The sequence below is a fragment of the Thunnus thynnus genome, chromosome 17 (genome assembly GCF_963924715.1).
Source record: "Thunnus thynnus chromosome 17, fThuThy2.1, whole genome shotgun sequence".
Classification (NCBI taxonomy): domain Eukaryota; kingdom Metazoa; phylum Chordata; class Actinopteri; order Scombriformes; family Scombridae; genus Thunnus; species Thunnus thynnus.
In genome coordinates, this window is record NC_089533.1 from 13,511,129 (window position 1) to 13,523,306 (window position 12,178).

Here is a 12,178-nt window from a genome sequence, read left to right on the forward strand (position 1 = left end):
TTTTTGCACCTTATTTGACTGGGACTTAATCTGCATCAAGACATTTTAGAATATGCTCACCCCCAGAAAGAATTATATATATAATTATATATATGTGAAATAATGAAGATGCTTAAAAATACTATTAAATTCAAATTATACAGATACTTTTGTGGTGATAGCTCAGAGCTGGATTTTGAGACAGTTCACTGAGCAAGCCATGACCCTCCCTGATGGATGTGGACATCTACACTCACACAAAAAGAAAACAAAAAGAGTTATTTGGTCATATTTATTTAAATAAAACGCTCGAACACTGTAAATGTCAGTCTTGTTATGAAATCTGTCGTGCAGCTCTGCCACATGGGCACAGAACAGCATCTAAACACTGAATTGAATAATGGACTGATGCATTACTGTGAATGGTATTGCACACGTACATATAGTTTAAAGCAACAACATGCATTTAAATACATGATATATTAAAATAAATCACTCACTCTACCTACCCTTCATCTTTGAGTGCATTACATTTCTCATGTCTCAGCAAATCAATTCAAACTATTTTTAAAATAACATACTGGGTTGCAAGAAATCAAATGGGTCTATCATAATTAGCTATCATTTTAGACTTTTATTTTGAAAAAAACACATGCTCCATATCCGGTAATAGTCTCCAATCTCTGTGTAATTAACTCAGGCTGAAGGTGCAGCAAATGGGTCAAATGACGCGTCGGCCGCCTGTGGATATCTGTCCTGTTGCTTTGGGCACTTCTCTCTCTCCCTCTCTTTCTCTCTCTCTCTCTCTCTCTCTCTCACACACACACACACACACACACACACACACACACGCACACACACTCACACTAAACTGTTGTTGGGACAGGGTTGAGTGGGGGCAGGGAGAGTGATTGACACACACAGATAGGTTACAGCAGTTCATTGCTGCTGATCTTGCGCCTGCATTTCATTCACCACATCCGCAAACAGACAGACTTTTTACCTCAGAAACAAAATACTGTGAAACACCTGTTGACTATTCACACGAAGGAAATTCCTGTACATTCCCATAGGGACTTTAACTCTGGTATCTTTACAGAAAGTCATTTGAAACTTCATTTATAATAACATTGTCACACTTTTTTTTAAATATCTGTGATCCTCCTAAAAGCTACAGTGGGAAAAACTGCAGCTATTTTTTTTTTTTAATCACACAGGATGTTTCAGTGGTTCATGTAAAGAGTTGTTTGTCATTATTACACAACTCCAACAAGAAATGTGTATATACGGATGTGTCATTTATGGTGAAACTGGTTCTACCAAATCCTGGTTAGACTGAGCAACATGTTTTACACCTGATGCAACTATTCATTATCTGTTCCGAAATAAACACCTCCTCTTTTTTTTAATTTATTACTTTTGTGTTTCATCCTGGCCCACCAACAGACAGTATATTCACATTGTATGCTGCCTGTGATCAAAGGTGCATCTGATGGGGGTCTCTTTGTTCTAGTAGGGAGACATTTCTTGGCTGCATATTTTAGGGGAAAACTGAGGGCAGATAGCAGAGCTACCCAGCTTTCCAGTCCCTTGTTAAAACTGAATAAATCAGCCTGTTATTTGTATAACACCTGCACGAATGTGCTGCTGTCAGATAGGAAAGGGCCGAGCCTGTCCCTGCCTGTTGATGAATACAGGAGGGTTAAGAGGAATGCTACGCCGACAGCCACTGAAAGAGGCCAGGTAGAGGGAGAAAACAGCTCCTCTATGTTTTTCTTTTTCTCTCTTCTATCCTATCTGATGATGCACTGGGAGAAAACAATGTGAAAGCAGTTGGATGTTTGTATGACTAACCACGGATCCAGGAATCAAGACCAAACACTGGAATTCACCTCTTGTCTGAAGATATTGCCTCAGAGAGTAAAATCACCAGGACATCTTAGAATGAAAAGCCCTACAGACTGCATGGCCACTTCAGTTGAAGGGCTCTACTTGATGGCATGGCCCGTGAATGCCTCAGTTGTGCTGCCCAAACTCAACAAGACAATGTAGTCTGTGTGAAGTGAACCGTCTTCACATAAAGGTTCAATTCATTGTTACGGGTTCATCCTTTCCCCCGGGCACTGCTGTAAATCTGTGCTAAAGCCCAGAACAAGTGAATGCAGAGAGCCGTTTGACCTTTAAATGAAATGATCATGAGCTGATATCAACACATGAAGTAAATTGTTGTCTGCAACTTCCTAATGTACACAAAAGACATGCAGAACTGAAATGCTGGAATAAATGTGAGTGTTTGTGCAAACGTCAAATCAGCGTCATACTGGATTATCAAGTATAAAGAGGTCTTTGGTCTTGCATGTTAAAAGATGCAGCTGATTAGTGGCTTCAATGAGTCGAACAAATTCCTCTTGAGAAAGTTTATCCTTTGTTTTATTCACACGTCTCTGTTGCTCTGCTGTTGGTTGAACAGGTTTTAGTTGATGCTTTATTGTTTTTCCGTGTTCACACAGTGTGATTCAATTTGAAAATAGCTAACAGGAACATGTGACAATGTAAAGTAATACAACACAGTAACAACACAAACTATAGCCTCAAGAAAAAAAAAATGTATCAACACCTCTCTGACACAGTTTCTACAAAAAATAACGATATAGGCTTTTCAATGTAAGTATTTCCCTGCAGTGTTCTTTGAGAACTTACACAATCTTCTCTGTCTACAATGAAGAACTGATAGTTCAGTTACAAATCAAGACACACCTTTTTTTGACAGCGTGCCGGCAGCAAGAGGAACCCTCTAAATCTGCATAAGCTGAAATAGCTCACTAACACCCAGGAACACTTTAACTTCACACGAGCTTTGCTCATATTATGAAATATCAGTTGTTCAATCTTAGCGCACTATGTTAAACCCTTGGATTACAGACAGAGCCAATCCTGAGGAGAGATCCTGGTTTGAAAGGCGCCTCTCTGCCTGTCTGCTGGCTGACTGTGTAATCACACCTACTGATTGTAAAGAGCAAATCAGCAGGAGAGAGTGTGTATTATCATTATTCCTTATAGATGTGATCACAAAAAAAGAGGATAAGAATAATGGATGCAGATAAAACAGGTCAATTGTAAATTGAGGAAATAATTAAACATATAATGTGTGACTAAGTTCGCTCCAAAGAGGTGATGTGCCCTTATACTGTACCTACACAAAGGTTACACAGCTAGTCAGGTGGAAAACTGACTTCAAATTATGACACCTGCAAGATTCAACACTTAAAGGGATATTTCTGCAGTTTAGAGCATTGCCTTCATAAAGTTTTGCAAGAGAAAAAAGAGAAAATTGATGCAGCTGAGTGTGAGATAACCTGACTTTAAGTCCATAGTATGAGCCAAACTCCAAAAAAAAAAATGGATCCTACACTTCCCAAAATGCAACTCGAAAGTGTATCTCTGTTAGATCCCCATGTTTGGTAAGCACCCATGTCCTTCAAACACTCCCAGGCTTTAAAAATTTGTTGTCTTCAAACTCAAGCCAAAAAGCTTCTACACCCTCCAAAAGCAGAGACGACATTATACAAGTAAACAAGGGTGTCCCCTGAATTGAACGCTTGCCTGGAGAAAGTGGTGACTGGTTCCAGCTCTCTCAGCTCTCCATAATAACAACTATAACGGCACAATAAGGTCAATCCTGAAACCACAAGGCTCGGTTATTGTACCACAAGGTAAAAAGAAACAACACAGTGACAGTTTGCTAAGTTACAATAGCAAATCTGCAATTTTAAATCTATGTTTTAAATTAATTATATGAAATTGTGAGCAAATCATCTCTACCCATCCTATGAGAAGAAATACCAATAGTGACCCCTGCTGATCATTTGTATAAATTACAGTCATACCTGCAGAATTAAAGAGGCCAGTGAAAGAGTTCCATGTAGAGACATTAACAATAAATCAGTTCCATTAATGTTTCACTTGCTAACAGTCCTGTTTTTTTTCTGGCACACAAACAAAATTCAGGCTTGTTGAGAAATGGGAGGTTAGTGTCCAACTAGAAACAAGTAAACACCGGGCATGAAAAATGACTCTGTTACCATAAAGATTACTATGGTAGACATTCTTTGGTATAATCTGTGGCTGGAGTTTTGTTGCTTTACATGTGACTCATTGCATAGGCTGATTTTGAAAACCACAGCTTTCTTTTTGCAGGTGCAGTCAGTGGTAATGAGACTTTTGGATTGATCCGTCCTATAATTTTCTGGGTGAGAGAGGGAGGGCAGACCTGAACGACTAATTACTGACATGAGTCATATAACAAATACAATCTAGCTCTGGTGTCACTTTTACATATATATGAGTGAGAGACAAATACGCAGTGAGTGGCTTATCCCATTTCGAATTATAAACATTCAAGCTCTATTTTAAATAATACATATCCTTCACTGCGCATGCAATATGTCTTTTACTTTCTAAGTAACTCATTTCACATTTTTTAATCCCATTTTTTGCCATTGTGTCAGCAGAAGAAAGGACAAATATCATAAAAACACTCAGATGGAGAAAAGTCTATTTATTATAACAGTACAACATTAAGCTAATGAATAAAGCAATAGGTGGGCCGTAAAGCAAAAGAATGAGCCACTCAGGCTTTTTCTATATAGCATCCATCAACTGAAGTCAACACTACACTCTACACACATATACATACAGAAATACTGCTGTCAGAAGCTGTGATTTCACAAATGAGTTTTAGGAAGAAGGTGTGAAATGCAGGGAGCTCCTGATGAGTAGGACAGTAGGACAAGTCACTCCTCCTCATGCCATAGATTCACAGCATTCTGCATACAAATTTGCATTTGACATGGTTACACCAACAAATACTATCACTGCCTTGGTAGGCTATACAGCCTGACAACACAATTGTGCATGTAATTATCATTGTAAAACTGGGTATGCCATCATCTGTAATTAATTGTGCATGAGTATGACTAATAAGCAGTCTTGAGGAATCACAAAATAAAACCGCTGAGGACTTTTAGGCCTGCAGCATGTCTATACTGCTATGCGTTTACAGTGCAACAACCACATTCTAAATAACCTCCTAGACAGAACAATACCCGCTGAAAAACATTATTTCCCTTCTGTGTTTACCAGACTAACCATGCTCCGTTCATCTCATGCCATTTTATCAAGATAAAATCGAAAAACCAAGAGAAAAACAAACTCTCTCACGTCACCAGAAAGATCTTTTTTGGCTTACAGAGCTGTGTGGATTTTATCTGCCTGTGTTTTGATACCCACACACTCCTCTTTGAAGTAGCTCACTGGCAGACTCTGTCTGTTTTAGCACCCAAAACACGTCAAAGCAGTGGAAAACATTTCTGTCTCGTCTAAATCTTGTAAGGAAGCAACATAAATGTGAAATCTGTCTCATGTCTAAGATATTAACATTAATTAAGTGTGTATGAAGAGTTTACTGGTTGTTTAGGCCTTCAAATCAGAGATATCTGTGCATTATTTATTATCATGCGAAGTTTTAAGTTTCTATCCCATAATCCAGTGCTTCCCCTTAAAAGGTTACAAGACATGATAGCAAGATAGAAGAAAAAGGGGAAAAATGATACACAAAGTTTATTTTCTTCTGATTTTCCTCCAATATTTGGGTTTTTTTAGTGTAAAATAGTGGATAGTTTTACCTCTTCATGCCTCTAAAAACTGATTGAATCAAACAATCTGAGAAGGGAACATCACTCTTTGGTTGAACTGCTCCCAGCTCATAGACACACGCAACCTGTGACAACAGATACACATAACTTTAAAGGTTCACAAGCCAACAAGTGTGGAAAACCACTGCCATAATAACATCAGCATCATCACCAACCATCACCACTGCACCATACCCTACTTTAAAAAAGGCTGATTTTACAAATAAATGTTCAACGACGGGGCTGTATATGCTCCCAAACAGGTCTCTGTGTCCTCAGCTGCCGCCACATCCCACACAAATAATTTCCATGTCAGTGAGCATGGACGCAGCCATAGCACACCTGCCTCACAGTGCAGACGGCCCTGTGCTAATATTAATCAGCTAAATTACTATCATGTCTCCTTTAAGCGGTGCACTGCCCGCTCTCACTCTCAGCCTCATGTGAAGATTAACTGGGCATGATGTTTCGTCACACTCACAGTAACTGTGAATGTTAAACTCACAGTAACACTTACAGTTGGAAAGGGCACTGACATAACACTGTACATGTGCTTAATTAATATAGATGAAAGGGAGGAGTGACTGAGAAGACTGAAACATCAATTTATATCCCCTGTGAAACATGAAGATTCTGGGAAATTGACTCATTTCCCCAAAGACGCAACTACATAAGGTCAGCAGGAGAAGGAGCCAAGTGTTTTTTTCTTCTAACTTCTTAATCGTGTTTGCACTTGTTGTTTTATGTCAAACAGCATGCAGCTATATTTTAGGGTAGGTGATTTAATAGTGCTGCTGATACAATGTGAACTTGCTGGACAATCATTAGATGAGTCACACATGAATCACTTGTATGATTCATGATTAAAAAAAGAAACACCGACACTTGCAGTACACTGTCCAATCTCTGCCCACCGCAAGAGGTCCAAAATGTAATGGCTGCCATCACAACATGAATGTTTTTATTACAGTTTAAGCACAAAAAAAACACCTGCAGGTGGTTGATAGCTTAAGTGAAGCCTTTTGAAACAAATCATTTCACATTCACAAAATTAAAATGACATATAAGTGTTCTAATCTAATTAAACTCACTTGAAAACACATCATGATGACTCTTTCTTTAAGTCATATTTGCTTGTGTGACAAAAATCTGTCAAGACCTAAACCACAAACCAGAATGATCCAGATTACTTCCTCCTTGAGTATCCAAAACTAATAAAGTCCACTCTTTTCACGCACAAACCCCAGTGCTGATTCAGGTGTTTTGAAATCACTGAGACAGCACTGCTTCCCCTTGCTATGCACTCAGTCAGCTGATTCACCACAACCCCAGCGAAGCTGCTTTAGTCATGTCAACAGTCTGCCAACACAGTTTCAAACACTTCCAATGGGAACCTGCACGCCACCCGCAGAATAACGTAATGCAGTTGCAACACTTAACAACCAAACCAACCCAAAAAAACACATCACACTTACACATCAGCTGCACCACTACTCTACAGAATGGAAGAACAAATCAGGAAATACGGAGACAGATGGTGAGTATAAACAAACTCCTAAAGAGGCTAAGAGACATCTTAGCCAGCTCCGCTCCTGTCTGCTCCTCCATCTGTAATTAACCGGGGATCACTGAGAGTTGTTTATCCAAGTTTAAGAGGTGATATCCAGTAAACACAGCACCGCCTGCATCCCTGTTATCTAAGGGTACAGCAACTAGTAGCGAGGGCAAGAAGAGACGTTCTCATGCACGGCCAAGCGAGACAGGAACAGAAACGTTAGCCCGGAGTATATCATTCTGTGTGGCTGATGAGCTTTGTTGTGTGGATGGCTGTGGGACCTGCTGGAGATTAGATCCTCTCAGTAACAATTACCATTAGCTTGCTCTCTCAGTGTGTGCGCACACAGGGCAGAGGTTTAAGTCGTGCTTAATGAGAGAGCCTCCTTAGCCACAAGAAGCTCTCTCTATTTCTGTCTAACTGTTATCATCTGACCCAGAGCGCACACCAGCAAGTGAAACGCACCGTCAACCCCCAGGTTATCTTACACGCTACCAAAACTCATAAGAAGTTCATTCAAAACTAATAATGATGATGTCTTCAACCAGCCAACAAACAAATCATCTTACTTCGACACAATAAGGCTCACAGTTCTGACTTTACTTTACCTGGAGCTTGCTGGACCTCATTCACAGCCGGACACAAGAACGTCTGAAAGCTGGACACGCAAAGTTCACTCACTGTTCCCATAGCTCCAGAATGCTTGCTTAATATGCGTATCTGCGTGCGAAGGTATGTCTCCGATAGTGGCTGTGTGAGTGTCTCAACCTTACAATTCAGATTGAGATGGAGGAAAAGGGAAGTTGAGAAGGCCCAGACTCCCTGCTGCGGCTGCCGACAGTCACCCTGTGCTCCCAGCACTTTAGTCCATGAAGAGACTCCAACTGTAAAGGTCTTGCTCTGTGTCACTCTGCTTCACCTAATCCCTGGTCAGATGAATCCTCTGCTCCCCTGGCCAATCTCTCACACTCAACTACTTTCTCTTCCCCGTCAATTAGAATGTGCAACTTGCTAGGACACCGAAATCACTTCTGCTTTCTCCCTGTTCCCCTTTCGTGCTCCGTGTCTCAGCCTCCCTCTATCCTCCTCTGCTCTCTCTCTCTCTCTCTCTCTTTCTCTCTCTCTCTTTACCACTTGCACTCTCTTGCTACTTTACATACTAATTCAAGCTGATATTCTTCGACTGCATGTACAAATGGAAAAGTTATGTTGTATTTGAAAGCATACATAATTTAGCTTTTTTTAGGACTTTTGCAGAGAATAAGTATGCCTGATTAAAAAATTGAAAAACATTCACAAGAAAAATCAATTAAAGAAACACTCAAGTCTTTCTGTGCATGAGAATCACGTTGAACTATCAGTGAACTATGTGTTTTTCTGTCTGTGAGCCACACAATACAGTTTTGAAGTTCCATCTCCACCCTCTGTTGCTTTTAGCTTCTAGTCACTCATCATTTTGGCTTCAAAAGCCTTACACATAAAATCAAGATTTCATTGTTGCCTGGCAACGGGTTAGAAGTAATGATGTGCTCCTGGGCAAAACACTGTGAGCCATTTGTTTTGATTAGATTATTTTCACACCTATTGAGGTTATTCACCACGAATACATTCCCATTTTGGGGTCTCGGAGCCACATAACACGTATGGGGCACTTACACACACACACACACACACACATGCACACACATGCTCACAACAAAATTAATTGGTCTGCTTCTGTCACAGATGTGTTCATAATCAACGACAATTGACTTCATTTTCCATTTCCTCTTTAGAGCAAAGCGAAAATGTTTACCTGCACTCTTGAACTGGTGCAACTCTGCCTGCCATTCTGAATTAGCCTGCCTGTCAGTCACACATAGTGTCGCTCACTCCTTCACAGCAGCCTCGCTCATTCACTGTCAGTCATTAATTAATACGTCAACCCTGCCCTCTCTATCAATCACACCGCCAAGGGCAGCATGAAAGCATCTCAAGCTAAGTGGCAGTTACTAAGCTAAATAAGGGAGATCACATACCCTATTTGTGGAGTTTGCGTGGCTATGATATCACCTCCGATCTATCCATCATCGCTGCCTGGTTCATTGCCAGAGGGCCGAGCGCCTAAAACTCACCCCTGCATGAACTGCAAAGTCAGTCCTGGCCACTTTAAAATGCTGCAGCTGCACATCACCCAGAGGAGCAGCTCTGTCACAGGAGGAACAGCAGCACGGCACGCAGTGAAGTCAGCACAAATGTTTCTCTTCTTTTTTTTGGTATGCATATTCCTCCTCCTCTGCTCTACGTTACCTCTCTGAATGAGAGTGTGTTGTAAACAATTTTCTGAGCACCTGCAAAAAGTATGAAGATGTAAACAGGTGGGTGGGATAGATGGATAGATAGATAGATAGACAGACAGATAGATAGTGAGTAGATGTGTAGAGTGCACTCCTCAGCCTCATACCAAGTCCTCCCTTCGAGCAAGGTCGAAAAAAATACATCAATTCATTGCTGTAAATGGAATAATGTCTATTGCGCAGAATTGTCAATTGGCCATATCTGAGTCCACACAGCAAACCCTAAGTGCCCTAATGAAAGCCATAAAGGCAAATTAGGCACAGCTATAATAGTTTATTTAAATCCATTATGCTTAGCATTGCCTCATAAGGGCTTGTGGGTTATTTTATGTGAAATGCAACACACTGTTAGAGGCTTAAAGCACCGGATGCAGGCACAGACAGCCTGGAGCAGCCCTGACAGTTCAGAATGGTAGCGCCAATACACAATGATCTGTTGTGTATTGTCTGCTGTTGAACCTTTGGTTGATTCTTTGATCACACAGAGCTCATATGGCTCTGGAAATTTGTCCAAAACTGTCCAAAAACAGTGTTAAATTAACTAGTGGATCTGGACTTGCACATTAATATTGATTTTTAAACTTCTAAAGTTATATTTTTTGGTACATAAACATTCCCACACATGCTCAACTCAATTAAATGGAAATAGTCAGCACTTGTACTACACATGGAACAAAGTGTTCCTCTCAGCCCAGTAGAAATGCATAATTACAGTGAAACCCACTCATATCCGCTATAAGCATTGGTAGTTAAGTATTACTGCTATATACACTCAGATCTTAAGGGTTGCTGCTCTGTAGCTGATCCTGCAATCTCTATCATCAGGTGGCAGTTGGTAAGTGAGAAAAGAAATTCCCTGTGGATATAAACACATTTTCACGTTACAGAGCCAAATTAAAGTGATGAAAATGTGCATCTGACATCATGAGGCAAACGTCTTCATTTAGCAGGAACAGAGGCTGCAGAGATGTGATTTGCTCTGCATAGTGCTGTGGACAGTATGTCAGCCTGGCCTTGAACTGGACCGAAATGAAGGCTTTACTTGAGTAGTTGTACATACATGCCACCAGGTGGAGATAGCATGCAACAACACTATTATTTCTTAGTTCACCAATCCAAGCCATACACCATATGGAGTGCAGGCTTGGATTTAATTCACCTGTGAAAAGTGCGTAGGTTGAGAACTGAGTAGAACATCCATGAGCAAATATTACAAGCAAAAACCTTCAGCTCCATCAGTAGACAGTTTACAATGAAATGCTGATGAAAATCTGTCATATGTTTGTCTTCAAACAGACAGATACGTAGAAAAGTCTTATATGTGATGAAAGAATTTCCCCAATCGGATATTAAACCTACAGAGAGCCGGCTGATCTGTGTTGGTGGAACTCCTACATAGCAGTCTAATGTTAGCATCACCTCTAGTGACTAACACCTGGCTGGGTGGTAGCAGAACAAGCACCTCTGCTGGTACAATTCAACCAAATATACTCACTGCAAAGGATATAGCTTAATGCTAAATATAGATTTAATTAATTAACACCTTACTGAAAGTGAGTTGCAGCACCTTTTGTCCAATTTTCATTTCAGATGTTTCATACCTTTAATATACTGTTCTCGTGTGCTTCTCTTTATCTTCATCTCTCTGTGATTGGTGTAGATTTAATAATGGAAAACAGAGGCCTGATGTTAAATTTGGATTCACCAATCAGTGCATGAATTAAGAGGTAGAGTTTTAGAGAATGATGTCAGTTTATTTTTAGACTGATTTTTTTAGAGGGTTAAGTATTAAAAACAACTGCAGCAGAACTTCAGATTTGCATCCGCTTTGAAGTGATAGATTTCAACTTTTCTTTTTAATCTTTTGATTTTCATGACTTTCTGTTTTTATTTTATCAGGAAAAAGATATGTCTGCTTAAGTCTACTGAGATTTGGCTGCTGCTGCTTTGACAGTCCTTCTTTGAGGGTGCTTTGAAAGTGAGAGGAGCTTAGTGCCGGAGTAAACCTTCCTCATCACGTGAGTAAAAAGTGACACTCTACAGCAAGAAAACAACATATTACTGGGAAGCAGAAGCGACTATATTTCTCACATGTCAATCACTCAGCCATGGGGGAGGGGTCAAACTGAAAGGAAAGATGACACTTATAACCACAGCAACCACACGTACCTGCCGCTATAGTGCACCACGCCTCTGAACCGGCACACTGTTTCCTTTGTGTGTGCACAGTTCATTATGCAAAGAGAAACTGAGCTGCACTGACAGGTGCAGGTAGATGGCAAAGGTGCACGTACAAAAAACAAAAAAAACAAAAAGATAAAACAAAGACATTTTGATACCCTGCTGCTCAAAGCCTTTTGAAGTCTTGAAACAGAGCCGCACCCAGTGAATCCCAAGATAGCTGGTTTAGGGCACCAACACCTAGCAACATCACTGGTACAGAGTACAAAAACACAGTATGGTGATCCTGTCATAAATTTAAGAAGGTGACTTCACATAATGTCACTGCAAGGCTATAAAATATACAGATTATCCCCTGACACACTGCAAGTACCCACACGAATAAAACATTGACTTTTTTGTTACATAAGTCTACATTAATAATAAAATACAGG

At 40.2% G+C, this 12,178-nt stretch overlaps 1 protein-coding gene across 2 annotated transcripts in view; it reads right to left on the reverse strand.

Annotated features, from left to right (window-relative positions):
• LOC137168509 (cytohesin-1) overlaps window positions 1-12,178 on the reverse strand; it is a 39,601-nt gene that overhangs the window by 25,721 nt on the left and 1,702 nt on the right. Inside the window, exon 1 of one of the 2 annotated variants that reach the window (XM_067571134.1) lies at window positions 7,836-8,138. The exons of the other annotated variant lie outside the window; for it this stretch is intronic. Within the exon in view, the coding sequence (XP_067427235.1) occupies window positions 7,836-7,917 (82 nt within the window). The 5' untranslated portion in view covers window positions 7,918-8,138. Of the gene's footprint in view, window positions 1-7,835; window positions 8,139-12,178 lie in introns of those variants that run through there. 2 annotated transcript variants of the gene reach the window in all.